General features: G+C 60.4%; 3 protein-coding genes across 5 annotated transcripts; 1 reads left to right on the top strand and 2 right to left on the bottom strand.

The window, feature by feature from the left end:
* Positions 1–771: 771 nt before the first annotated feature.
* Positions 772–7,653, top strand: TMEM259 (transmembrane protein 259). Of its 3 annotated transcripts, none has more exons than XM_070793473.1 (11): positions 772–1,163; positions 4,090–4,365; positions 4,810–4,909; positions 5,021–5,131; positions 5,378–5,500; positions 5,586–5,686; positions 5,775–5,832; positions 5,923–6,003; positions 6,092–6,224; positions 6,297–6,396; positions 6,483–7,653. In XM_070793473.1, exons 1-11 carry the CDS (start codon positions 921–923, stop codon positions 7,026–7,028), a joined length of 1,872 nt encoding a protein of 623 aa, XP_070649574.1. In that variant the 5' UTR covers positions 772–920; the 3' UTR covers positions 7,029–7,653. The 3 variants fall into 3 exon arrangements, with proteins under 3 accessions (XP_070649574.1, XP_019820404.2, XP_070649575.1); XM_019964845.2 differs by having other exon boundaries at positions 5,920–6,003; XM_070793474.1 differs by lacking the exon at positions 5,923–6,003.
* On the bottom strand, positions 7,447–16,733 carry GRIN3B (glutamate ionotropic receptor NMDA type subunit 3B). Its single transcript, XM_070793478.1, has 9 exons — positions 16,308–16,733; positions 13,959–14,551; positions 12,472–13,504; positions 9,439–9,584; positions 9,239–9,354; positions 8,985–9,136; positions 8,516–8,680; positions 8,355–8,413; positions 7,447–8,188 (listed from the first exon to the last, which is right to left on the bottom strand). Exons 1-9 carry the CDS (start codon positions 16,731–16,733, stop codon positions 7,786–7,788), a joined length of 3,093 nt encoding a protein of 1,030 aa, XP_070649579.1. The 3' UTR covers positions 7,447–7,785.
* A 2,161-nt stretch (positions 16,734–18,894) lies between these two features.
* On the bottom strand, positions 18,895–26,489 carry WDR18 (WD repeat domain 18). The gene is made up of 10 exons (XM_019964844.2): positions 26,247–26,489; positions 24,865–24,975; positions 23,683–23,816; positions 23,347–23,488; positions 22,754–22,897; positions 22,600–22,664; positions 22,344–22,468; positions 22,051–22,217; positions 21,661–21,729; positions 18,895–21,371 (listed from the first exon to the last, which is right to left on the bottom strand). The coding sequence occupies exons 1-10, from the start codon at positions 26,454–26,456 to the stop codon at positions 21,240–21,242; spliced, it is 1,299 nt and encodes a 432-aa protein (XP_019820403.1). The 5' UTR covers positions 26,457–26,489; the 3' UTR covers positions 18,895–21,239.
* Between the last annotated feature and the right edge of the window lie 510 nt (positions 26,490–26,999).

Genomic DNA, 26,999 nt, shown 5'->3' with positions numbered 1-26,999 from the left:
GATGAGACGGTTGGATGGCATCACCGACTCAGTGGATACGAGTTTGAGCAAAATTCTGGAGATTGTGAAGGAGAGGGAAGACTGGCGTGCTGCAGTCCATGAGATCGCAGAGTCCAATAAGACTGAGCGACTGAACAACCAAAAGTCGGGAACGGACCGAAGGCTGGAAGGTTGGGCAAAAGTAGTTCACTTAGCCTCTTCTGGACCCCTAAAATCCCCCGGACCGCCACCAAGTGCAGAGAGGGTGAGAGGTCCGCCAGTCCTTCCATTCACCGACCTCCGCGAGAAGGGGGAGGTGGTACTTAAGCAAGGCCCTGCAACATCACGGGCCTTTATGACGTCACGGCACATCAGGTTAGTCGGCTTAGGGGAACAGCGGTCCCGGCCGAAAGGAGAATTCCGCACACGCTTTCTGGGGACGTAATTTAAAGACCGCAAATCAAATCATTTTTCAGCCAGAACACTCTACTGTGAGCCTATTTTCAGTATAGTTTTCTAGAGTGCAACGTAGAAAACAGCTCCAACAGTCGTATTTCCTTTCAGTATATTTTATCACTTCTAAACGCCTCAGATATTGACTAATTTTGACGCTCGAATTGCAGAGGTGGAGGCTACTGGGGGCAATATGCAAAAGACCGAGGCCAGACGCAGCCCCACCCCTCGGCGCTCCCGAGCCGGCTGAGACTCCAGAAGGCGGAGCCACCGCAGGCCGACCGCCGGCTTCCCAGAGTGCCCCGCGAGCGCAAGAAGGCCGCTCTAGCCTTCGCGGCGACTCGCTGGCGTCAGCTGGGGTGCGGAGGCGGAAGATGGCGGCGGCGGCCCGGCGGCCGTGAGGAGCGCGGCGGCGGCGAAGATTGCCGATGGCGGCCAGGAGGCGCCCTCGGGGAGCCGCGGGCCGTTAGGGTGCTACGCTGGGCGGCATGTCGGAGCACGCGGCACCCGGGGCCCCGGGGCCTGGGCCCAACGGCGGTGGTGGCGGTGGCGGCGGCGGCGGCGGCCAGGCCCCCGCGCGCGGGCCTCGCACCCCCAACCTCAACCCCAATCCTCTCATCAACGTGCGCGACCGGCTTTTCCACGCGCTCTTCTTCAAGATGGCTGTCACCTACTCGCGCCTCTTCCCGCCCGCCTTCCGTCGACTCTTCGAGTTTTTCGTGTTGCTCAAGGTGACCGCAGCCCTGACCCTTAACCCCAGCGGATGGACCCCTTACCCCTGAGTTTCGACCTCTGACTCCGTCCGGGGCAGCGTGCCTCTCCCTCCCGGAGGCATAGACCCGGCGGGGCCGGTTGTGACCCTTCCCTTAAGCCTGCCACCCCCGTCACCCTTCCCAGAAACTTCTACCCGGCAAGGCCCGAGCCTCCCCGAGTTAGTGACCCCTAATCCCGATTCCAGGAACTCACTCCCAGCCCCTCCAGGCCGCACCCCACCGCTGGCCTCGCCCTTCCTGGCGTCCCCACCTCGGGAGACCGGAGCCCAGTCCCGCGACCCTCGACCCTGTCGCCTGGGATCCTCATCCCGGGACGACCCCGTCCCCACTACGAACCTGACCTCTCCGCGAATCACATACCCGGGGATTCCGGGCCCTACCGCCACTGCCGCCTCTTTGGACACACCCCCGGACCGCCCACCTGCACCGGAAGCTGCTCCCCACTTTTCTCTCCCCCTTTTTCTTGGGGCGAGCCTCCTGGACCCTTCTGCTCCAACTCAGATTCTACTCCTTCTGAACCTCTGGGGGAAGGTGACCAGGCCGAGATCACGTCACCAGGGTTCCTGGCAGAGCCCCAGCCAGCGGTGCCACTGGTGGCTCGGTGAGGGGCGTCCCGCGGACCCGCCCCTCGTCCTCCCTCGGCTGTGCAGGCGGTTCGCCGGTTCCTGGAGGGCCGGCGCGGGTCCCTCCAAGGAGGGGTCTTACTCAGGGAGGGAGCCGCTGGGTGCCGGACCCCGGCTGTCTGGCGGGTCTGAGGAAATGGAGAAATGGCTGGTCCTGTTTGTGTCCTGTCCTGGGGGGCCCCCTGGGTGGGGGCCGGGGCTACGGTTGCCGACTTACGAGGGAACTTGAATTCCTTGTCCACAGAAAAGGGTCTGAGGCAGGTGAGGCACGGGCCAGCGAGGTTGGGAGCCACCAGCTCTTTGGGGTTGGGTAGCAGGGGTGCGTGCAGGGCTGTCCTACAGACCTGGGAGTGGGTCCCCACTGAGCCTCCCATTTCCTGAGCAGCAGCAGGTGTCCCCCCCCAGGGGCCTCGACTCTGGAGGGTTCCTCAGTAGGGCTTCCCTTACCTGGTGTGTGGGACCCATGAGCAGCTTGAGAGTGGGCAGAAGGCCGGGTGTGGGCGTGGTTGCCTCCTGGAAGGAAGCCCTGGCCTCCCTGCACCCTCAGGAGGAGCCCGTGTCACCCGAGGGAGTGAGTGCCCTGTGTGAAGTGGGCCCCCACGGACCTCAGCCTTCCTAAGAGTCTGGCCTGAGGCCTTGGCTTTGTCCTTTCACTTGCTTCCCAATTTGGGACCAAGGAGCAAGTCAGGGATTGGGCCGACTGGGCAGACAGGCCACACATCCAGGCTGTGCCCCTGGTGTGGGGGCCCGTGGGATCAGGCCACCCTTAGCTCCCTACATCTTTTCTCTCCATGGAGCTGCGGCCAGAAGGCCCCCCTCAATTCTCAGGTCCTTCCCTGACCCCTGGTGCTTTTGGTTTCCCTCCTTTGCAAAGTGAAGGCTGAGTTAGCCAATCTCTGAGGTTGCCTGAGTTCCAGAAAGCTCTCTTCTTTGCTTTCCGGCTGCCTAGCTTCTGGACTCTTGCTGCAGAGATCAAGTTCCCCTCCCCACCTCACTTGGTCGCCTCTTCCTGTGGCACCTGTTCTGGTCCCACCTGCAGAGCTGGTTCCCACCCCCTCCCGCCCCCGCCTTGCTCCCTGCCACCACGTGCCCCCTGCCACCTTGTGCCAATCTTTGGGACCAGAGATGAGTGGCTGACCAGGAGGAAGAGGGGAGAGGCAGCAGCCACCAGGGCAGGGTCCAAGTCAGAGCAGACAGCCTCAGGCTGGGAGGAAGGAGGTGGGTGCAGGGATGGCGTGTGCAAAGGCCCTGGAGCTGGCGGGACAGCGTTGCCAGTGAGGTGGAATGTTCAGTCACAGGGTACCAGAGGTTGGGGGCTAGAGTACCCAGGGCCTGTGATATGGCCAGGCCAGCTGCCAGGCAGAGGACAGAAAAGGCCTTGGATGGATTCCTGAAATGCTGAGGGGGATAAGGGGGCGGGGCCACCGGGTGTGTCTGCCGATAGGGTCTTAGGAGGCAGCTGTTTGCCAGCTTGTTCCATGGAGGCCGTGGGGAACCAGGTCCAGCTCAGGGGCAGGCCTTGTCCAGTGGGGCGAGACTCTTGGCCCATCTCTAGGCACCCATCCAATTGGTCAGGGTGATGGACCCTACCTGGGGTTTCAGTTCATGGTAGGGGGGTTGTGAGGGGCGCTGGAGGGGACTTCAGGGTGACAGTGGGGACTTGGCCACTCTGAGGTCACAGGTCCCCCATCTATCCATATGCCCCTCTCAGAACCTAGATACCCTGCCTGGTGTTTCCTCCAGGTTTAACTCCTGGCTCCACCCTCTCCTGGCTGTGTGGCCTCTGCCTTGGTTTCCTGTCTGCAAACTGGAGATGATGGCAGGCACGTGCCTTGCAGGGACGAGCCCAGGCAGCCCCTGGCATCGTGCCACCTGCATGTCAGCACTTTCTGTGATGTCTCAGCATGTGGTGCAATGTTGTCCTCATGGCCGAGGGTGAACAGTGTCCTGGACATGGCTCCTGCTGGTCATTGGGGCCCAGGGAACACAGCTGGAGCTGTGGGTCAGCTCTGACCGCAGCCTTCTGCCACTGTAGGCCCCACACTTTGCTGACTCCCATCGTCAGCTCACAGGTCCCCATACACGTTGTGGAGAGGTGGTTGGGGTTCCCAGGGACACTGAGCCTGTGGCCACATCTCTGGCCCCGGTGCAGGCTGGCCTGTGGGAGGCTCTACAGCTGTGGGGGCCTGTACTGGGAAGGATCCTCCATCTGGGGGGGCGGGTCCCAGGCAGCTCCCCCCTGACCACTCCCTGCCCTGCAGGCCCTGTTCGTGCTCTTTGTCCTGGCCTACATCCACATCGTCTTCTCCCGCTCACCCATCAACTGCCTGGAGCACGTGCGTGACAAGTGGCCCCGTGAGGGCATCCTGCGGGTAGAGGTGCAGCACAACTCGAGCCGCGCGCCCGTCTTCCTGCAGTTCTGTGATGGTGGCCATGGCAGCTTCCCTGGCCTGGCCATGGAGCCAGATGGCCTGGAGCTAGAGGAGGAGGAGGAGGAGGAGCTGACCATGGACATGTTCGGGAATAGCTCCATCAAGGTGAGCAGCCGGGGCGTGGTCAGGGCTGCAGGAGACACTCCTGATCTGCTGGGCTGTTTCCCAGCTGTTTACTGAAGGCCTGGTTCTGGGGTGCTGAGGGCAGACAGGCTGAGAAGCAGGTTTTGGGCTTAGAGCTCTGAGGTGATTCTGGCCATCCTTGGTGGTGTGGCTGCCTACAGGATGGGGAACCTAGAGGGAAGGCTGTGCTCAGGTGGCCAGAGGCCAGGGGTGGGTGTGGGCGGAGTGTTGGTACAGACCCAGCAGGAGGCCCCACCTCACTGATCCTATCCCTCACACCCTCACCCAGAAATCTCAGGGAGCTCAGTGTTGGGGTTAGGGCTTTCATGGGTCAGCAGTACATCTCCTTCCATTGGGGGGTGCAGAGACCTTCAGGCCAACCCTTAGGTACCAAGGGCCTGCTGACCTCTGCCTCTCACTGTGCAGTTTGAACTGGACATCGAGCCCAAGGTGTTCAAGCCACCAGGTGGCCCCAAGGCCTTAAATGACAGCCAGGAGTTCCCATTCCCTGAGACGCCCCCAAAAGGTACCACCACTCCCTGGGGCTACGTCCAGTGATGGTGGTGGGGGTGTGGTACAGTCCCCCAAGCCCTTCCAGGAGAGGGCTCCTTTGCTGACCAGCCGTCCCTGCACGCAGCCTGGCCACAAGACGAGTACATCGTGGAGTACTCGCTGGAGTATGGCTTCCTGAGGTTGTCGCAGGCCACACGCCAGCGGCTCAGCATCCCCGTAATGGTGGTCACGCTGGGTGAGTGCCCCTGCCGAGCAGAGCAAGGCCCAGGGGAGGGAGCTCCTTCCTCCTCAATCTTGGGTATTTTCCTTGGGGAGAGGTGACCCAGAAGCACTTGTGTCCAAGGTCTCAGGGTTGCCCTTGCTGCCCAATTGCAGGAAACTTCCCAAGGCTCCATTCCTCCACACTTGTCAGTCACAGCTCTGCTGGGCAGTGGAGTTCTGCAGCCCTGGACTAACATCCCTGTCCCGGTCCTGCCCACAGATCCCACGCGGGACCAGTGCTTTGGTGACCGCTTCAGCCGCCTGCTGCTGGCTGAGTTCCTGGGCTATGATGACATCCTCATGTCCAGCGTGAAGGGCCTGGCGGAGAACGAGGAGAACAAAGGTGCGGGGCGAAGGCGGGGCCTGTTTAGGTGGGGCTTGGGCTGAGGTGCTTGCTCACTGCCTCTTTCACTCCACCCCTCTTGCAGGCTTCCTGAGGAATGTGGTGTCCGGGGAGCACTACCGCTTCGTGAGCATGTGGATGGCCCGCACGTCCTACCTGGCCGCCTTCGTCATCATGGTCATCTTTGTGAGTGCCTCAGGCAGGGTGGGGTGGGGTGGGGTGGGGCTGGAGGGGCGGGGCAGCCATCCAAGGCCTCACGGTGACCCACTTGCAGACCCTGAGCGTGTCCATGTTGCTGCGCTACTCCCACCATCAGATCTTCGTTTTCATTGGTGAGTGTCCCCTCTGGCCATCTCCCTTGCCCCTCCCCCATTCCGGGCGCCTCACCCGGTCTGCCCGCCCGCCACCCTCTCCCGCAGTGGACCTGCTGCAGATGCTGGAGATGAACATGGCCATCGCCTTCCCCGCAGCGCCCCTGCTGACCGTCATCCTGGCCCTCGTGGGTGAGGACCCTGCGCCCCCACACCCTGCCCCCTTACCTGGCATGCTGGCCACCCACCTCAACTGGTGGCTCCTGTCTCCCCCCACCAGGAATGGAGGCGATCATGTCTGAGTTCTTCAACGACACCACCACGGCCTTCTACATCATCCTCATCGTGTGGCTGGCTGACCAGTATGACGCCATCTGCTGCCACACCAACACCAGCAAGCGGCACTGGCTTCGGTGGGCACCAGTGGCCATGTGGTCCGGGGTGGAGGCAGCCGGGTGGGCAGCACCTCATTGTTCCCCTTGCAGGTTCTTCTACCTGTACCACTTTGCCTTCTACGCTTACCACTATCGCTTCAACGGGCAGTACAGCAGCCTGGCACTCGTCACCTCCTGGCTCTTCATCCAGGTGAGGTGGGCTTTCCTTGGGACTGGCGGCCCGAGGGTCCAGCCTTTTGGGGGTCCCTTGCCTGACCCAGTGCCTACCCCCCGCAGCATTCCATGATCTACTTCTTCCACCACTACGAACTACCTGCCATCCTGCAGCAGATCCGTGTCCAGGAGATGCTGCTGCAGACACCACCACTGGGCCCCGGCACCCCCACAGCCCTGCCAGACGACCTGAACAACAATGGAGGCATCCCACCTATCACCCCCGACGCTGCCAGCCAGTCCCCTGCCCTGGGCCCTGGCTTGCCAGGTGCTGGCGGGGGCCCCGGGCCCATGGCTGAGGCACCTAGCTCCCTGGTGGCCGCAGCGGCCTCAGTGGCTGCAGCAGCCAGTGGTGACCTGGGTTGGATGGCAGAGACGGCTGCCATCATCACAGACGCCTCCTTCCTGTCTGGCCTGAGCGCCTCTCTCCTGGACCGGCGGCCAGGCAGCCCCCTGAGCCCTAGTGGGGGGCTCCTACGGGCCCCCCAGGACAGTGCCCCTGCAAGCAACTCTCCAGGGTCTGATGCAGTCTCTCAGACCACCGGCGGGGGCAGGCCCAACCCTGTGTCTACCGATCTAGTGGACACACCGTCGGAGGTCGGCTCCTGAGCCCTGGGCAGCTGACTGCCTCTATCCCTGGCTTTCCAAGCCAGCTGGGTGTGACCTGGCTGGAGCCCTTGGGGGTCAGGGAGACTGTCCCCAGTGGCTCTGGGAATGCTCAGCCTGCCTTGGGTGGTTTGGGGTCCATCAGGTTTGCTGGGAGGCAGGCGTTTCTCCCCCAGGGCATGGGGCCGGCCTACAGCCTGTCTCTGTCCCTGGTGGGTCTCCTCAGCTAGTAAATCAAGACCAGCCTGTGAACCAGGGTAGAAGGGGTGGGGGCTCCATGGAAGGTTCTGAAAGGGTGGTGAAAGGTCTGGAGCAAGCTGCCCCGGAGCAAAGCATCGGGTGGGGCTGGCTTAGCTGGTGCTCTGTCATGCCCAGTGCCTTTCCATGGCCACCCTACGTGCCCGGGCTGGGGGCCCGGGAATGTGGAGCTCGGCCCCGATGGCGCATAGACGCCAACATCTAAGGCAGCCAGGGGAACCAGGGTTCTGCCCTGCTGTGGGTGGGGAGATGGCCGGTGACCCAACCCAATCACTCTGTGAGGAATGCAGAAGAGCGCTCATTCCACTCTTATTTAATTGCAGTGTACAAAATGGTGTTTGTATATAGAATAAACTGTTGACAGCGTCCAGCCAGCGTCTGTGTGTTGGGGGGTGGGGTGGGGGGATCCTGGAGAGCCGCGCGGGAAGGGAGGTTCCACCCTATGGACGGGTGGCCCCCCTTCGGAGCAGGCACTGCAGGTGGAGAAGGGCTGGATCCCACTTCAGGAGGCCACCTCCGGTGCTTCCTCGCAGGCCAGAAGCCATGTGCACGGCGGCTCGCAGGTGCTGTCCCCAAGCTGGGCCAGGAGCGCCCTGCGCCGCAGCAGCGCCTGGCGGAGCCTCTCCTGCGCGCCCGCGATTCGCTGCTCCAGCTCCTCCAGCTCCCTGGGGAGTGGGGCGCCAGACCGCAGCTCCGCGGGCGGGCCATTGGAGCACACTGGGGCCTCGGGTGGCGCGGCCGGATCCGCATCTGGGACGGCCGCGTCGGGAGGAGAGGCAGAGACCACAGTATGCTCCAGCAGGAAACGCACGCGACGCTCCCTCACCGCGGCCCGGCGAATCCGTGTCCAGCCCCCCGGGCCCGCGGGGGCGGCCTGTGTGTTGTTCTGCGGCTCCTCGAGACCCCTGGGGGATGGATGGGCTGGGCAGCCACGTCCTACCCACAGTCCCCGTCTGCCCTTTAGGGTCAAAGTTCCTGAGGAGGCCGCCAGTGGAAGGTGTGGACCCAGTCGAGGTCGGAGGGCAGGTGTGGGAGTTGCTGGGGTGGAGAACCGCCCCCCAAGCCCCTTACCTTGACTCCGCCTCCTCCTGCCCCTCTGGTGGCTCTGTGTTGAGGGCGCGATGAATTCTCTAGGAGCCAAGAATTTGGCTCAGCGGGAAGACAGGCCCCCCTCCCCCCCGCCCCAAGCCCGGCTCCCGCCCCACCGCCGGCTGGGTTGGCCAGCTCCTCACCTGGCTCGTGTGCAGCCAGTACTGCAGCTTGTTGCCCCTTCGGATGCGCGGCAGTGCCAGGTGGTAGAAGACGTGCTCACCCAGGGAGCTGAGCAGAGCACTACCCAGACCCAGGCAGAGCAGCACGAAGAGTCCGGAGAAGTGGTAGACGCCCATCTGCAGGGTCTGTGGGCAGGATGCAGGCACATAGTCCCTCCAGGTCATAGCAGACCCCGGGGGAGCCCGGACCTTGGAAGGGAGCGGGAACAGAAGTTGGGCCAGAGAGAAGGGCCTGGGGCTACATTTTCAGAGGTTTCATGGACAAGAGGGCACTAGAGCTGGGGTTTTGTAGGATGAATAGAATGCACAAAAGCAGGCAAATACACTGGTCTTGGGAATGAGCAGAGGTTGACTACCCTGGTGAAGGACCACGGAGGTTCGGGGGCTTCCCCACGCCGACCCCACCCCACATGCGGGGGACCTGCCGCACCTCCGTCACGGCGAAGACCCGCTTCCCACAAGGCACCATCTTGTACCACTTGTCGTGCAGTAAGTCGATGAAGCCGGAGGACTTGTAGCGGCTGATGAATTCGGACAGGTTGGAGGTGAGCGGTGAATTTCTAGGGAGTCCGATACCATAGCCTGGGGGAGGCCGGGCAGTGGGTTGGGACCAGGCTGGACGCAGACCCAGAGGAGCGGAACCCTCCTGGAGCCCGCAGATCACTGGTTCTGGGGACTCCTCACCCTCGATGACAAAGGGTTTGCCCACGGTCAGCAGCCTGCAGTCCGCGTCGATGGACACCTCATAGTCCAGGAGCGACTTGTCCATGATGAAGGCATTGAGCTTGGGGGGATCGCTCCTGAGGAGGGCATGGGGACAGGATGAGCACCCGCGCCCGCCCGCGTGGCCCCGCCCCGCGCCCCGCCCCGCGCGCCCTCCTCACGTAAGCATGGCGACGCCGTGGGGAGTGGTAGGTGCACTATGGCGCCGCACGTGCGAGTACATCTCCGGGAAGCTTTTCTTGATGTAGGCCTCAGCGCTGCTCTCCCACACCGTGCCGAAACGGAAGCCCTGAGACGGGTGGTGCAGCTGCGGGCCAGTGCCCAGTCAACACAGAAGGGCCTCGACCCCTGCCCCCGCTCCCCCCTCGCACCCCACTTTCGCCGAAGAATTGATGCTTTTGAACTGTGGTGTTGGAGTTGAGAGTCCCTTGGACAGCAAGGAGATCCAACCAGTCAATCCTAAAGAAAATCAGTCCTGAATATTCATTGGAAGGACTTAGGCTGAAGCTGAAACTCCAATACTTTGGCCACCTGATGCAAAGAACTGACTCCTTGGAAAAGACCCTGATGCTGGGGAAAATTGAAGGCAAGAGGAGAAGGGGACAACAAAAGATGACATGGTTGGATGGCATCACCGACTCGATGGACAGGAGTCTGAGCAAGTTCCAGGAGTTGATGATGGACAGGGAAACCTGTCATGCTGCAATCCATGGGGTAACAAAGAGTCTGACAGGACTGAGCGACTGAATTGAACTGAACTGAGGCCACACTGACCGGGGCCTCCTTGGTGGGGCTATGAACCTCCAAAAAGCTGGACCTGAGGTAAGCAGGGCTGTCCACAATTTTCTGTGGAAGAAAAGGCTCTACAACTGTGCTGTTCTCAAATGGCTGTTGCATGCTTTCAATTAATCAATTTAAAAAGTAGCCACATGTGGAGAGTGGCTGGCCCATCTAGATCTCCTTAATGGTTTACAGAGGACACTGGGGTGGTGGTGGATTGGGCGGGCAGCATGTGTGCTAAGTTGCTTCAGTCATGTCCAACTCTTTGCGACGCTATGGACTGTATAGCCTGCCATGCTCCTCTGTTCATGGGATTCTTCAGGCAAGAATACTGGAGTGGATTGCCATTGTCTCCTCTAGAGAATCTTCCTGACCCAGGGATCAAACCCATGTCTCCTAATATGTCTTCTGGATTGGCAGGTGGATTCTTTACCATTATCGCTAACTGGGAAGCCCTGGATTGGGAGTGGACAGAAGAGGCTAAACACCACTCAGAGACAAGATCAGCCAGATCCAAACACTGGGAGATACTATGGGGCAAAACACAAAACAACTTCAACAAACAAATCACTAGTGAAAAAGACAGGAGTGTCAAAATAACCCTCTGGGGCCTTCTCAGGACAGACCACCCCCTTGTCCTCTGCCTGCCTTTTGTCTATAGGAAATAGCCTCCTAGGTCTTCCCTGAGTTCAAAAGAATAAATCAAAGAAATGACAAAATACAGAAACAAAGGAAAAGAGTCAAGACAAAAATAGTTTAGTCATTAAAACCAAGGACTTTTAATTCCTTCTCAGGTGCTATAGCTAATATCCAGAGCCAGCGGATCCTCGGTGGTCCAGGGGTAAGATTCTGCACTTCTACTGCAGGGAACATGGATTCAGTCCCTGGTCAGGGAACTAACAGCCCATATACCATACAGTGTGACCAAAAAAAGAAAAAAAAAAAAAAAAAAAAATCCTGAGCCAGAGGTCCTTTAAGCTGTTTCCCCCACCTCCGCCCCCAGATGGTAGAAGTTAACTATGCTGCCCATAAGCACAGAGGCCCTAGGCTAATTAGAACCAGAGGGTTAATGATGTTGACTCCTGACTACCTCACCACCAACCAGTCAGAAGAATGTCCACCACCTGATCAGGGTACAGGGTACACATCCTAAAACCCCGCCTCCCTCACCCTGTCTTTAAAGTCTTTTACCCAATATTAAAAAACAAAGGAAAACCACTTTTCCCTAAGGGCCACCTAGGCGTTTGGGTCTTAAGCACTAGCTGCCTGGACTCCTTGCTTGGCACCTGCGATAAACCCCGTGGTTTCCTTTGCCATGACCCCATGTCAATAGAATGGTCTCACTGCCCACCAGTGAGTGGACCTAAGTTTGATTCAATAACTAAGAGGTTTCTGCCATCCTCGATGTCTGTGCATTTTGGATCCAGATTCAAACAAACTGTGGCAGGGTTGGGCGAAGACAACTGAGAAAATGGGTCCCTGATGTTTAAATTTCCCAAATATTCATAATGAAATGACAGGAGGCCTGGGTCTTACTTTAGGATAATTCAGTGACTGGGGTTGGTGTGTGAATGAAACTGGCCAGGAGTTATTTTAGAGCTGGGCAATGGTTTCATTCATGGTTGTTCTTGTTCCAGAATATTAAAATTTTTTTCATTAAAAGAGAAAAATAAAAAAAGATAAAAATAAAAAATAAAAGAGAAAAATATGTAGGCCAGGGTATGCCCTGCTCTGCCCACAGTCCTCTAGGACTCCTGGAGAAAATTCTAACCAAGCTATTTTCAAGGGCCACATCCTCCCACACCTGCAGGCCCTCCCCTGTCCCCTTCCTGCCCTCCCCTCCTCCCTCTACCCTCCTCAACCCCTCTTCTCCAGACACAAGGCTTCCTCGCTGCTCCTCCAATACATCAAGCACAGTCCTGCCCCAGGGCCTTTGCACAGGTTGCCACTGCTTACCACATTCCTCCCTGATACCAAGCACCTCATATGTCACGCCTCTCAGAGGCATTCCTGACCCCCACTGGAGAAATCTTCCACTCCATCGTGCCCTGTGTCCCCAACTCTAATTTTCCTCCATGGTCCTTTTTTGGGGGGCTGCGCTGGATCTTAGTTGTGGCATATGAGATCTAGTTCCCCAACCACCGATGGAACCCAGGCCCCCTACATTGGGAGCACGTAGTCTTAGCCACTGGACTGCCATGGGAGTCCCTGCCTGGAACTTGAGCACCACCTCACACACCATCCTTTTTGCTTCTCTCTCAGTTCTCACCAGCACCCTTGCCTGTGTTGTCCCAGCTTGGGGCTGGGCTCAGTATGAGTTTGAGAGAAGGAACAGCTGCCCTCTCTGGGGTGAGGATGGGGGTGGGGGGATTAGACTTCTCAGCTCTGACCACAAACCCCTTGCAGTTGCCCACCTTGGGGTCGTGGATCCCAGACAGCTCCTCGAAAGTCTTGTCCCCAACCATGACGGCAGCCAGGTTGGCTGTGTAGCTGGACAGCACGAGCAGGCAGAAGATGGCCCACAGGTTCATGAGGAGGCGGCCCGTTGGGCACTTGGGCGTCTTGCTGGATACCGTGCGTCCAAAGAGGATGGCATAGCAGAGGTTGAGGGCAGAGGAGTAGGAGAACACGGTGTCCCGGTTGCGTCCGCGGGGTGTTAGGCCGAAGGGGCTGCGCCACTCGTAGAGGGTGAGGAAGAGTGCGGTCAGGTGCAGCGCAGCGAAGACGCCCAGCCACATGGACCAGTGCAGCGGCCACATGAAGGCGCCAATGGGCGACGCCGTGTCGCGTGCGCGCACCATGATGCCCAGGCTGGTGGAGAAGAAAGGGCTGGTGAAGTCCACCACCTGTGAGCGGGCCGAATTGATGCTGAAGCTGGTGACGGCCATGTGCGCCCGGCCGGCCAGCAGGTCGCCCACCAGGCCGGTCCAGCGGCCGTCGCGCAGCGCGCCGTACTTGCCGTCGCCCACGATGTAGAGCTCGAAGTCGAAGGGTGCATCCTCCGCCAGGCGCTCCAGCAGGTCGATGCAGTAGCCGTAGCAGCACCTACGCAGTGCGCGGGGTGCTGAGCCGTCGGCCAGCGCGGCAAAGAGTGCGTCCAGAGCGGCCGAATCATTGATGCCAGGGGCCAGGCACAGTTGCCCTGCCGGGCACCGCCCATCTTCGTCTGGCTGGCGGGCGAACACAAACGGATGCTCCACCAGCGTCACCACCCGCAGCTTGGGCCGCTCCTGGGCGCCTGGCAGTGGTGGGGGCCGTTCGGCTGCACCCCACGCCTCCGACTCCAGCTGCCCGTCCTGCCAGCGACCCAGCGTGGCCCAGGCCGGAGCGCCCCTCAGGTCCCGGCGGAGGCTCCACAGGCGGAAGCGCCGGGAGATGTGCACCTGCGAGGAGTTGGTTACCCACACCGGCCCTGTGCGGCCCCAGAAGGATGTGTTGGCCAGGAACCTGGTAGGGGTGGGGGCGGCGTCAGGGTAGAGGGATCCCTCCCTGCAGGTGAGACCCTTGGCCTTGCGGCTCAGACTCACCCAGGGCCACTGGAGGCTCTATTGAGCCCCCCATTCCACGACCCCTTCCAAGCGGGGTACCCACGCCCTGGGGACTGGGGCGACGTCCCAGCCCTGAGCCAAGGGCTGCTGCCCAGTTCAGAGGCCCAGGTGGGGCCTTCTGGTTCCCGGGCGGTGTCCCCCTTGAGGGCCCTGGCGATCAGAAGGTGACTGATTTCAGCAGTCTCACTCATTTCTTCTCCTCCCTTCCCTCTTCTCCCAAAGCCCCCACCCCAGCCCTGCAGAATCCTCTTCTTAGGTTTTGCTTTCATGCAAGATCACAGCAAACACTCGATCTTGTCACCTGTCATGGCCCACTGGCAGAGGTGGCTTCCCGCAGCCAGGGCCCTGCTCACCGTGTCAAGAGGCGGCCCGAAGACTCGGGCTCTGGTGGCGGTAGGTCACTGCAGTTGACTGTGGCGGGAAGCAGGGTGTGCTCTGGCTGCACTCGGGCAGCACTGTCCAGCGCACGGGCCACTAGTTCCACCACATCTTGGATGGCAACCTCTAGCGGGGGCCGGGCCACCTCACCCAGTGCCAACACTCCAGGTGGCAGGCCCTCAGTGGGCAGGGCCTCAGCGGGCAGCGGTGTGCCCAGCAGCCAGCGGGGACCAGGGGGTGCAGCCTGCAGCACCTGTTGGGAGTGGGCCACATCGCAGCCTAGGAGTACGGCTGCGGGGACCGGGGCCTTCCCTCCAGCTGGTGCCCCCAGGAGTGCCAGGCGTGCGCTCAGCCCTGCATCACCCAGCTCCTGCCGGCTCAGGTCCAGCACAAGCTTCGGGGCCCGGCCCGCCCGGCTTGTCCACAGGACCACCAGGCTGCCAGGGTCACGTACGCAGCAGAGCACCAGGCCGATGTCCTCCCAGGTGTGAGCCTGCAGCACGGATACCAGCACATCCAGCAGTGTCTCAAGGGGGCTGGCCCAGTCCAGCTGCAGGTGGAACGGGTTCTGGCAGAGGGGTTGGTCAAGTTAGGGCTGGCGACCTCACAGTCCCACCACACTCTTCCCACCCCCATCTGTACATGTCCAATAAACACATATCACCTTGAGCCGATGTCGGGAGTGGGCCTTATGGCAGCCCAGGAGTACAGCTGCGGGGACCAGGGCCTTCCCCCAGCCCCCCGTCCCCGTCTGCTAGTGCCCCCAGGAGTGCCAGGGGTGCACACAGCACCTGCTCCTGACAGGTGCTACAGGCTGCGTCCCCGTCCCCTGGCTGCCGCTAGCTACTCAAAGGACCTTGAGTCTACCTCCTCCCACCCCAGCCCCTGCTCTATACCCCTCTGTGGCTCCCCATCGCCATCAGCACAAAGGGTGGCCCTGCCTTGACCTGCAGGGCCTGCTCTTTTGACTCCAGTCACTCTGAGGCTTTTTGGATTCCCCAGCTGGAAGACCTTTCCTCATCTAGGTCAGCCAACTCCTACACATCCTTCAAAACCCATCTCCATACCATCTCTCTATTCAGACGTACCCAGGCCAACCAGGCACTGAAGGGCCCCACTTTGTGCCCAGGACACCCCGAAAGTTCTCCTGGATTTGCTTTCAGTGTGGGATGAGAACTTTACCAGACACCTAGGATAGGCAGGATGTTGTCTGGGTGGGGACAGGGTGCTGAGTGCCCGGAGAAAGGCTGGAGACTACTGCTCAGTCCCTGGCGTAGGCAAGGAGGGGGAAAGGGAAAGAGGGGGCAAGCCATTATCCCCACAAAGCCTGACAGGTCCAACTGCAGGGGTGCAGTTCCTGGATCTGGCTGCAGAGGGCCCCACAGGCTTGGATTTGGGTCCTGCATCTCTCCCACTGGGAAGGGGCAGGAACGGAGTGGAGGTGGGTTAAAGAGACCCCAGGCCTCCGCTAGGATCAGGGTCTCCCCGCCCTCAGAAGAAGGAAGACCTGGAGGGGGCTTCAAGGTGGCTTGGGAGGCCCCCTACCAGACCCCACAGCCGGGCGTTGGGCCCCTCCCAACGTTGTATCCTGAGAGGAGGGGTCTCTCCCTGGGGCATCGCGGGGTCCCCAGAGCCCTGCCAGTCACCCTCTCTCCTCTTTGTCCCATTGTCTACTTATTCGGACCCAAATTCCAGTCTAGGGGTGGAAATAAGAAGAGAGAATGAACTCCAAGGTCGAGGAGTGGTGGAGGAAGACGAGGGTTTTGATGTCTGGGGGAGGAGGCTGTGGGTCAAGGAGGCTGTGGGTGGGGGCGGCCTAGCCTCGAGGGCCTCTGGGAGGATGCTGACGGGAGGAAGGCTTCCAACTTCAGCCTCTGAAACTGTTGCCCCTGGAGAGGGGACAGGGAGACCCGCTTCCCCATCCCAGCCTCGCGATCCCGCCGGGTGGGGATCCGAAGGCGCCCTCGGACCCTACAAGGGGGTCCCGCTCCCAGGGGGTCTACACTTCCAAGGCCCAGGGAAGCGCCCTGTGGGATCAGCCGTCTGGAGTCCAGAGGCGTCCCGCGGGGTCCCAAGCCGCAGGTCCGTGGCTCTAGGTCCCTGCGTCCCAGGGCTCCAGTCTTCCATTCCGGGTCCCTGAGCCCCGGGGACATCCGTGGTCCAGGGATCCTGGGCCTCTGTCATCCGGACTCCGAGTCTCCGCTCTTCTACGGTCCAGAAGTCCGAGTCCCGTGCGTCCCAAGGACTGTCTACAGACCCCCGGACCCCACGCCCCAGGAGCTTCCCGGGGCCTCTCCCATCCGGCCCCGGATCCCCGCGCGTACCGGGGAGCCGAGGGGCGCGCGCGCTTCTCGCCGCAGCACGCTGAGCACGGGGGTCTCGGTGGCGGACGCCAGAAAGTGCAGCTGCAGCAGCTCGGGTCGCGTCTCGGGGAAGGCGATAAGGGCCGCCACTCCCGGTGCCGCCAACACCTGGCACAGACCGCGGGCTAGCGAGGCGGGGTCGCGGGCGGGGGGAGAGGCGGCTACCAGCTCCAGGCTCAGGTTGTGGGGCAGCCGCGGCCCCAGGGAGGCCCGGGCTAGGGCGGCGCGGGCGCGGGCGCGGGCGGCGGGCGCGCGGGGCAGGAGGACGCCCAGGCGCACCGAGCCCCCCAGGCGTGCCAGGACGCCGCACGGGTGCGGGTGGCCCCCGGCGGGCCCCGGCCCCAGCACCAGCGCCAGGCCGAGCCACAGCGCCGGCACAAACTCCATCCCAAAGTTGCCGGCGGGTTCCACGGGGCGGAGCCGCGGATGGCACCCCGGGAGGCAGGATCTCGCGCGCCCACGCCGCACCCTCTCCGCCCCTGCCGGGCCGGCTCCTCCCTCCCTGCCGGAGTCCACCCGCCTTTGCCCGCCTTCGCCCGCCCTCGCCCCTCCTGGTCCCCTAGTGCCAGGGAAGCCACTTGGGAGGAATCGGATCCACGACGCAGGGGGAGAAACTGAGGCTCAGATGATCTCAACAGGCGGGGGTGGGGGTGGGGGTGGGGTCTAACCACCGCTATCCCTGGCTCTGTGCCCACTCTACAGATGAGAAAGCGGAGGTTAGCAGCAGGGAGGGATTTTGCATCAAAATTGGTCCCCACACTCACCCCTGGATCCTTCATCCCCCTCCTCCAGCCTGGAAATATTTCTCATTGATAAGGCAGGGAAACTAAGGCCCAGAAGGGGTCTGTTTGCCTCCACAGTCACACAGCAGCACTGGTTCCTCCCCCAGGAAACAGTGTCTACCCTGACCAACCCCCCGGGTGCGCTCTACCATCGTGGGCAGCTGGAGAAACTGAAGCAGACTTGTCTGATGGGAACCTATAGGGCAGATCTCATGCCCTCCAGCTGTGGGCAGGAAACTTGACTCAGACAATTCTTCTTCACCCTTCAAGACCCAATGCCAAATGCCCCTGCTTGAAAATTTTCCCTGAAAGATGCAGAACAGCCACCCTCACCCCTGCCTACATTAACTCCATCACACACTTGTCATCTTTTTTGCTTTATTTACTTTATTTAGTGGTCAACTCTGGGAGACAGGAGTGAGCCTGGCTTGTTTAATGCTGTGTCTCCAGTGCTTGCACACAGTAGGCACTCTGCTTGAGCAACTGTTTGGACAAGGACACTTGATTACATGACTCTCCACTGCTCTAGAACCTTCCATAGCTCCCCGCCACCTACCAATCCCTCAGCCTCCTACGTTCTCTGTGCCTCCCCGTGAGAAACGGCCCCTGGCATGCAGCAGATGCTCAATGAACACTGGTCAAGCAAGGGCCCCAGCGGTGCAGTGCATGGACTCCTCCCACTCCCATCCCAGGTGGGCGAGCAGAGAAAGCCTCCACAGGAGGGCAAGACCCCACAGGGCACAGGGCAGCAGATCTGTCCAGATCATTCCAGCTCTAATGGATGAGTCTACACTCAGTTATTTTTTTCACACGCCAAAAAAAAAAAAAAAAAAAAAAATCATCTCATTTTGGAGCCAGTGTTCGAGAGGCAGGGAACAAACTCCATTAGATGAATAAAAATGCCAGCAGCATAGATTGAATTTTGAGATGACTAATGAGGGCTGGGTGGCTGACTGGCTTCCAGGTGACAAGGCCACCTCATCCAGCCACCTGGCCAGGCATCCCAGGACAATGACGGTCATACCAGAGAGCCCTCCCCTACCCCATTCTTCTGGGTAAGGTGCTAAATTGCAAAGGGTCCTCAGGGACCACCAGGACATTATTCCACCATGGGGAGAGATGCCTTTGCCAGCATGAGTCCTCCAAAATAGGGACCCAGCCTGGGGAGGAACACTTCCTCACCCTAACATAGCCCTCAGCACAGTCATTCAATAGACATCGCTAGGGCTGGTTCTAGGAAGCAGGCACACACCAGAAGGCTCTTCAGGCCCTCCTGGGACTCATGTGGGGGCAGCCCCGGGAGCCCCCACATCTCCCCTCCCCCCAGGCCCACTTGGCCACTATCTCCCCATCTCCTGGGCCAGTGAAGAAGGGACCTGATGGAAACTGGGACTGCCCCCATCTGGGTGACCCGAGGTGGGCGCCTGGCCTCTGCGCCTCAGCTCCCAGCTTTACAGGGCATTGGTAGTAGTTCACATCATACACAAAGACAGGCGAGGTTTTTTCCTTAAATGTAGTAAAATATATATAATGCAAAATTCACCATTTCAACCATTTCTAGAGTCTACAGCTCATGCCATTTAGCGCATTCACATTGTTGTGCAACCAGCCCCACCGTCATCTCCAGAACTTTTTCATCTTTCCAAACAAACTCTGTCCCCATGAAACACTCCCCAACTCCTCCACCAGCCCCTGGCCCCACCATCTACTTTCTCTGTGGATCTGACTCCTTTAGGGACCTCCAGTGAATGGAATCAGACAGTGTGTCTCCTTCTGGGTCTGGTTTATTTCACTAAGCATTATGTCCATCCTCAAGGTCCAACCAGGTTGTAGCAGGTGTCAGAATCTCTTTTTAAAGGCCGAGTAATATTCCACCATGCAAAAGGACCACTCACTCATCCATCATCTTTGACAATTTGGTTGTCTCCACTCTTTGGCTGCTGTGAATCACACTGATGTGAACACGGGTGTGTAAACATCTCTTCAGGCCTCCTGCTTTCATTTCTGTGGGCAAGGTACCTGTAGAGGGATTGCTGGGACACATGGTGATTCCACGCTTAACTTTCTGATGACCCTCCTATTTGCTAGAATAGCTGTACCCTTTCACCTTCCCACCAATGATGCACAAGTGCTCGGAAGACACCTCCACCACATTCTGACACTTGTTTTTTAAATAATGGCTGTCCTGGCCAGGAGAGGTTTCCATCAACTCAGTCACCTGAGAATGTCAGATGCAGTCTACACCTCCCCTTCTGGCAGTGATGGCCCAGGATTCAGGGTCAGGTTGGATTTCTACAGATTCTCAGACAAGCAACAGGAGTACTGACTGTGCTGGGCACCCGTACAGCTGCACACTGGCTCCTGAACTCCTCACGAACCAAGGAGGTACACGTTTCCTTTGAGTGACAACACAGTCTCAGGGTGAGGTGTGGCTTGTCTGAGGCCATGTGGGGATTTCAGGGAAAGGGGCCAGTGGGCTCCAGCCCTTCCAGCCTACCAGGGACCTTCTCTGGACTGTGTGGCCTGTGGAGGGGGAAGGGGACCTTCCAGGCCCCCATGGACTGGTAGCAAGGAGAGCTCGGGCGAGGCTGGTTGCACATTGATTGAAAGCTCTCCCTAGGCCCTGCTGGGACTACCTCAGGCTTGAGTCATCACAGTGACCACCCCAGGGTGGGACCCCACCATCCCTGCCCAGGGGTGCACACCCTCAGCCCCACAGGAGCCATGAGTGGCCAAGGTCCCCTCAGCTGCAGCCACAGATGGGGTGGGCAAGCCAGGAGGGACCCCAGGACCCAAGTCAGCAGCTGAAGGTCCAGAGCTGTGCTGAGGGCACCCCGGAACTTCTGGGCAGTGACAACAGTATCCCTGCTGCTGAGGGAAGAACCCTGAGCCAGTGGAGGTGACCCCCAGAGGCTGGACCCCTGTCAGCTCCTGCCTGGGACTTGACCAGATACAGAGAACAGTACCCAGGTCTCCAGAACCAGCATCTCCTCCCAAGTCACTGAACTATGAGCTGAGTGCAGATGGCCGGGGTGCAGAGAAGCACCAGGCACAGGATGGCAGCGCCTGGACATGGGGCCAGGCAGGAGAGGTGGCCCTAGGCCCTGGGGGAGCCTCAGCCAACCCTGATGCCCTCCCCACCTTCCAGACCTCCTGGAGACCAAGGGGCGAGGAGGGGAACACTGAGCCCCCAGGTCCCCTTCCCCCACCCTGCTGCCAGGGACCAACCAGGAGCCCAGAGCCTGTTGGAACCTTATTCTGTGTGGGGTGACTGCAACGTGCAGGACTCCTCACCTGACAGCCCCAAGTAAACCTGTCTAGGTGTGAGGGCAAGGTGGGCTGTGAGGGGGTTGCAGGGCCCCAGGAGAGAACACCCATCAGCTAAAAGAAGGAGATGCAGTTACTATAGCACTGGCTAAGTCACATGGATTTTCTGGACCATTAAACAGACTGTCACTTAGGGGCAACTTTCTGGAAGCTTCCATGGGAGGCTTAGGGCCCAAGTCTGGGCTGGGCTCCAGGTTCTGGCTGGCAGCTAGCGGCGTCCCCATCTACCGTGCAGTGTATATGTATGTGTGGTGCTGGAGGAGTGGTTGGCTTCTCTTGGGCCCTTGACACCAAGAACTTTCTGGTCGAGATGACTCTGGCCCAGAACTGGCTGCCACCCGAGTCGGCTGCCCAGAGCCAGGCTGGGGAGACAGGCCTGGTGTAACCACCCTGCTGTCCCTGAGTTACTCTTGCCCTGGGGACCTGGCCCACAGCCTGGCCCCCTGGGAGCTGCACAGGGCTGGCAGGTGAGGGAGCAGGTGAGAACCTAGGCTTCTAGACATTATGTCTGGGACTCGGACTCTGTGATAGCTGTGGCAAATCCCCCTGGCAGGTCCCACGGCGAGGGTCCTCAGCCCAGCGGGGGCACAAGGAGGCCGAAAGGTAGGATTTTAGGTCTTTTGTTAGAAATAGCAGAGCACTCATGTGACACGGCAGGTCACGGCAGGGCAGCCAGTCAACCCTGGACTGAGACCCTGGTGGGGGTGCCAATCCAAGCGATAGGACCTTGCAGAGGACAGGCTTGGGCCATGGGCTCTGCTGGCTGAGGGCGAGTCCAGACGTGTCACTTGGTTGGGTGTGTGATGATGCGTGTGGAGAAGTCAAAGAGGTCGCGGTTGATCTTGCGCAGGTTCCGCACCTCATCTTCCAGCTCAGTCACCCGGATCCGCAGCTGGTCCTGGCCTCCCAGGACATTCTGGGGGAGGGGCGGGGCGCTCAGACTGGGCCGGGGGGTTGTGGAGGGGGTGCTCAGACCTCTGCCCTGCTCTGAAGGCCACTGTCGCTACAGTCCGGGATGGTGAGTGGGGGCATAGGTAGATCCTCTCCAATAGTCTGAGCCAAGACTGCCCCTAGGAGCCCACCTGAGGTGAGCCTGGCCATCTTGAACCCAGCCCCTTGCCCACCCTGGGCCTCTCCCCTCCAGGCTCGCTCTCCCACCTTTGGGCCCTGCCCCTTCCCCATCTTGGGGTTGCTCCTCCTCCCACCTTCTCCAGTGTGCTGGACATCACCGCCTGCAGCTGCTCCACCCGCTCCAGATAGCTGGGCTCTGACCCCTGAAACACAAGAGCCGAATCAGTCGGCCACTCCCAGGGATGGCCAGGCGGTCAGCTAGTGCCTCCAGCCGGTGGGGACAGCCTGCCGGCCTGACAAAATGGTTGGACCCTGCTGTTGTTCCAGGCCATTTGTCTCCTGCTGGACACCATCTGGGCGCGCTGCTCTGGGCCAGTAGCCAATGCTGGGTACAGGCATCCATCGAGTCCCCTGGAAGGGTGTGGAAGCCCCTGCAGTCTTGTGTGGTTCTGGGGCACAGAGACAGCAGACAGAGCCCAGCCTCAGTGGGAAAACGTGCCCTGCCCTTGCCAGGTGAGGCATACCTGCTGGTGGAGGCCTAGGCGCAACATGAGGCCCCCGCGGTGTGGCTCGTCCCCGTGCTCTGCGCCTAGCAGGTGCTTGTTGAAGTGGGGCAGGGGCAGGCCTGGTCTGAAGTCGGAGCTCAGCATGCTGACGGGTGCAAGCATGATGCAGGCATTGGTCACGGGGCCTAAGGGTGGGGTGGAGGAGGTGGTCAGGACCACCCTCAGCCAGGCTGTGCCCTCCACGAGGCGGGCCCTGAGTCCTTCCTCTGCCCTGCCTGGGTTTGGGGAGCAGTGGTGGTGACCACGCCCACCTTTGAGGGTCACTGTCCTGAGGCACTGCTGGCTCTGTACATCCCAGAGGCGAACGGTCTCATCGTGGGAACCCGATAGCAGCACGCTGCCATCCGTGGACACCGACAGGCAGGTCACCTGGTTCCTGATGATAAATGCATCAGCTGGCTCCCAGGATGCTAGGGCTGGGGGTGGGGCAGCAGCAGGACCAGGCCTGCATTTGTGCCCCAGGGCAGCAACCTCCCTCCAACCCCTGTCCCTGCCTGGTCCCCGCACCTGTGCCCTCTGAACACCTTCCCGTGCTCCTGCTCTGGCTGGAAGCTCTTCTCTCTCTGCCCGGGCTGCAAATGCAGGAGGGCAGGTGAGCAGGGGCCTGGCAGTGCCTCAGCCCCAAGCCCGTCCCCTGACCCTGCTGCCCATAGACACTCACCCAGGTACAGAGATCGACCTGGAAGATGGAGCCGTCGCTGCCGCCGCAGAACATGTAATGCTCAGCCAGGTCCATGGTCACGGCCAGGATGCCCACATCAAAGAGTACGGACAGCAGCAGCTCACCTGAGGAGACCTCCCACAGCTGGGGGCGGGTGGCGGTGTGAGAGCCAAGGACCAGGTGGGAGGCTGGGTCCCACAGAACCTCCGACAAGCACTGTCACCACAGAGGTCTCGGGGGCTCAGGGACCCCTGTCCACCACCTACTTCAGTGACTGTCAGCCCCCAGGCCCCCAGCAGGTCAGCCCTGAATCCCCCAACCATGGACAAAGATCCGAGGATGCCCTTGAATCCCGTAAGGCTTGGTTAGGAGCCGCCAGGAGCAGTGGCCAAGTGGGAATTTCCAAGCTGACAGAGGCCTAGACTGTCCACCCTCTGGCCGTCCTTGAGGCTGGAAGCGTCGGGGGATCAAGAGCTGTCTGGAGCCACTGGCTTGGAGGAGAACATTATGTGCTGGCTCCCTTGGGCCAGGAACCTGCCAGCTGGGCTCAGCTCACATCCACTGCGGGGGACGTGGCAGGGTGAGGGTCCTACCTTCACTGTCTGGTCCAGCGAGGCGGTGGCCACCCGGGCTAGGGGCCCCCCAAAGCCGCAGTGCAGGTCTGTGATGGGGAGGGTGTGGCGAGACCAGACGTGCCGGGGGGCAGGGGTCCGGGAGGGGTCTGCCTGCAGCACGCTTGGGGAGGGGGTGGGCAGACCTCAGCGGGCATCTCCACGCCCTCACCTCATCTCCAGGTGGCAGCCCGGCCCCCGGTCCTCCTGGTACCAGCCCGCCTGACCCAGTGCCCCTTGCTTCCCGCCCTCGTGGCCAAGGCCTTGCCTACCCAGAGGCCACAGCTGGACAAGGAGCCACCGGGGCCATGGTGCTACCTGCAGAGGCTCCAGGCCAGCACTAGGCAGTCCTTGCCCCCTGAGATGAAGTGGCTGCTGTCCCCCGTGAACTGCAGGCATGACACGTCCTGATAGTGGCGGCTCAGGATGACCAGAAGGTTCCCTGTGGACACCTGGGGGGAGGGGCACTGGCTTGGTGGGGGCCTGCAGGGAGAGCCTACCCCCATGGCCCCTGCACCAGGGCTTCGCAGCTCCTGTGACAAGCCGGTCACAGTTGCAAGCAACTGCCTTCTGAGCTAAGGGATGGCAGTGGTCACAACCGCAAGTGACCACCTTCTGAGTTGGGGGTGGGACTCATGCTGGGAACCATGGGGGATGGGGAGCTTGGGTTCCAGGAGAGGAGGCCCCTGGCGGCAGGGACACCAGGGAAGGGCTGGGCAGGGGTGAGAGGGCAGAGAAGCTGCGGAAGGATGAACTTTGTCACCCAGATAAACATGTCCACACCCCAACCTCCAAAACCTGTGACCTCACTTGAATATAGTCTCTGGAAATATAATCCATTCAGATAAGTGACATGGGAGTGAGGTGACCACTGTCTATGTGAGGACACCTGGACACAGACACCCAGGCGCTCACCCCGCAGAGGGGAGGGGAGAAGGTCCACAGAGTACAGGAGTCAGAGCCCAAGCCAGAGCGGCCCTGTGGGGCGCCCCCTTGTGGTCATGATGCACGTTGGCCAGGAATTCTCCTAGAGGGTGGGTCCCTCCAGGCCAGACAGCCTCCACCCAGACTGTTCCCCCATCAAGAAGGGCCAACCACTGGCAAGCCAGCGGAGCCCTCTAATGATGGTGGACCAGCTGCTGAAATCTGCCCACACCCCCTGCACTGGCCTGACCACAGCAGAGGAGGATCTCTACCACAGGGTGAGTGCCTCAGTTTCTCTCCCTGCACTTGGGCAAGGCTTCCCTAGTTTCAGAATCGCGCAGTGAGGTTGAAGAGCTGGAAGTGAGACTGCCAGCTCCCTCTCCTCTGCAAACTGGTTGCGGGCAGGCGTCAGGAAAGGCTTTGTCCTGGGACCTCGGACACTGCACTATGCACAGGAAGGGAGGTGAGTGTTTCCCCAAACATAACAGCCTGTCCATGACAACCCGCTCAGTGGTCTGACCAGCAGCCCACCAACAGGCTGAGCCCACCCTCGTGTTTCTGAGTCCTTGGGCTCACCTCCCACAGGTATATGTTCTCTGAGATCCCTGCCAGGACGTAGAGGCCATTGGGCGATGTGGTGAGGCAGGTGACTGGTCCCGGGCACATGATCTTCTGTTGAAGCTGGTCCTAGAGACAGAAAAAGCCTCTGAGTTTCATGGGGGAGGAAGCTGGGGAAGGGGCAGGCGACAGCTGGTAAGTCCAGGAGTAGAAAGAAGGTGGGGGTGGGTAGGGAAGCGAAGGATGGGATACTCTGAGCAAATCCATGGTTCAGCAAAGACGGACCCACTCCAATTGATGCTACGCATTGTGGGGGTGGAGGCCTGTGGAATCTCTTTCAAAGCAAGACAGCACCTCTCTGGACTGGGGGTCAGAGGGACCCCCAGGTGTTCGGGTGGGGAAGGCACAGAGGGTCCAGGAGGACCCAATGGCCACTTGGCTTTTGCCCTAGTCCTGCATCCCCACTGAAGTGTCGCCTAGGACCTTGAGCCTCAGTTTCCAGATCTCTAAAATGGAACAACTTCTCAAGTTTGTGTGTGGACCACACCAGGAAGAGACAACACAGAACCCACCCAAAGAGATGTCAGCTGGCAAAAGCAGGCAGCAAGCAGCGTCAAGGGCTGCATTTTTAAGTTTCTCTAATCGTGGGCCCTAATGGCAAAAGGTATGGCACCCCACTCCAGTACTCTTGCCTGGAAAATCCCATGGACAGAGGAGCCTGGAAGGCTGCAGTCCATGGGATCGCTGAGGGTCGGACACGACTGAGCGACTTCACTTTCACTTTTCACTTTCATGCACTGGAGAAGGAAATGGCAACCCACTCCAGTGTTCTTGCCTGGAGAATCCCAGGGACGGGGGAGCCTGGTGGGCTGCCATCTATGGGGTTGCACAGAGTCGGACACGACTGAAGCGACTTAGCAGTAGCAGCAGCAGCGTCTCTGGGGACGATAAATGCACTAGACTCCTGAGTCACCCTTCAGCGGGCTCCCTCAAGCCTCGGACCTTCACCCTCCAAGCTCAGGATACCGACGGAACCCCTAATGCAAACACTTTTTAACTAAATTTCTCGCCTAACGCGCCGGCTCCCACGCAGGGCCCCCAAGGGACCCACCCCCGGCCCTCCTTGTGCGCATGCGCACAGCTAGCAACCCCCACCCCGAAGCAGCTGCCCACCTTCAGCTCGGCGTGTGCGCGCAGCGCCTTAGCCGCTCGCAATCACAACGGGCGCGCGACTCCTTACCTTCCCCCAAAAGACCCCAGACCCGCGCGTGCGCAGAACACCTTAACGGGACTACCCACTCCTAGCCCGGCTCAGGGTCCATGTAGCCTCCACCGCCCTTTCCCCCGACCCCTGAGCGCCGCGCAGCTCGCCAACGGCGCCCGGGAACACGCCGTCGCACCTTCCTCTGCAGCTCCCAGGCACAGATGTAGTTCTTGCCCAGCTGTGCGGCCAGCAGGTACTCGCCATTGAGTAGCGCCAGGCCGCGGGGCCCTGCCTGGCCTCCGCGGTACGTGAGCAAGTTGGCGCCAGAGTGCAGCTCCCACACAACGCAGCTCCATAACTGGGCCGCCGAGTCCGTACACACGGCTACCTCCATGGGCGCCGCCATCTTGCCTTCTCCACCGCCCCGGACGTGCGTAATCATCAGCGAGACGCGGGCGACTGCGCCGTGCCGGATAGAGCGGCGCACAGGTTGCCTGGCTCAAGGCTGCCGGCTGTCCTGCGCGCGCGCACACACCTCAGGGCGGGGAGCGGGGCACTTCCCTATGAACCAGGCTGAGTTATCTTCCTGCTCTGCGAAAAATAAGGGGTGCACCGCCTGGTTAGAGCTCTTAGAAGGATACTTCTTCCAAAAATAGATGGCGAAACCAAGGCGTAGAGTCTCCTGAGAGCAGTTAGTAGCTTCAGAGCCTGGAGGTCTGGCTTGGCCCTTTGCACTGGGCGCTTTGGCCAAGCACGCAACTTCGCAGATTCTTCTTCTTCTTCTAATTGTGCAAATACTGAGTACCGACCTCACAGGATCGAGACATTGCACGTAAAACAGGCTACGCTCCTAACATAACAGGTAGTGATAGTCGTGTCCGACTCTTTGCGACCCCATGGGCTGTAGACCACCAGGTTCTTCTGTCCATGGGATTTCCCCGGCAAGAAT

Source organism: Bos indicus, chromosome 7 (assembly GCF_029378745.1).
Source record: "Bos indicus isolate NIAB-ARS_2022 breed Sahiwal x Tharparkar chromosome 7, NIAB-ARS_B.indTharparkar_mat_pri_1.0, whole genome shotgun sequence".
NCBI lineage: Eukaryota > Metazoa > Chordata > Mammalia > Artiodactyla > Bovidae > Bos > Bos indicus.
The sequence above is the reverse complement of the archived record's forward strand: the minus strand, read 5'-3'. Positions and strand labels throughout refer to the sequence as shown.

What these genes read in the sequence shown, in the direction of transcription:
- TMEM259 (XM_019964845.2), top strand. Translation starts at nt 921, where the DNA reads ATGTCGGAGCACGCGGCACCCGGGGCCCCGGGGCCTGGGCCCAACGGC. An exon ending in CCCTGAGACGCCCCCAAAAG is followed by an intron (nt 4,910 to 5,020) that starts GTACCACCACTC and finishes CCCTGCACGCAG; the next exon opens with CCTGGCCACAAGACGAGTAC. An exon ending in CCTCCTGGCTCTTCATCCAG is followed by an intron (nt 6,397 to 6,482) that starts GTGAGGTGGGCT and finishes TACCCCCCGCAG; the next exon opens with CATTCCATGATCTACTTCTT.
- GRIN3B (XM_070793478.1), bottom strand. Translation starts at nt 16,733, where the DNA reads ATGGAGTTTGTGCCGGCGCTGTGGCTCGGCCTGGCGCTGGTGCTGGGG. An exon ending in CACGGCGTCGCCATGCTTAC is followed by an intron (nt 9,355 to 9,438) that starts GTGAGGAGGGCG and finishes TGCCCTCCTCAG; the next exon opens with GAGCGATCCCCCCAAGCTCA. An exon ending in CAAACCCTTTGTCATCGAGG is followed by an intron (nt 9,137 to 9,238) that starts GTGAGGAGTCCC and finishes GGCCTCCCCCAG; the next exon opens with GCTATGGTATCGGACTCCCT.
- WDR18 (XM_019964844.2), bottom strand. Translation starts at nt 26,456, where the DNA reads ATGGCGGCGCCCATGGAGGTAGCCGTGTGTACGGACTCGGCGGCCCAG. An exon ending in AGGTCGATCTCTGTACCTGG is followed by an intron (nt 22,665 to 22,753) that starts GTGAGTGTCTAT and finishes CTGCATTTGCAG; the next exon opens with CCCGGGCAGAGAGAGAAGAG. An exon ending in CAGGACAGTGACCCTCAAAG is followed by an intron (nt 22,218 to 22,343) that starts GTGGGCGTGGTC and finishes CCCCACCCTTAG; the next exon opens with GCCCCGTGACCAATGCCTGC.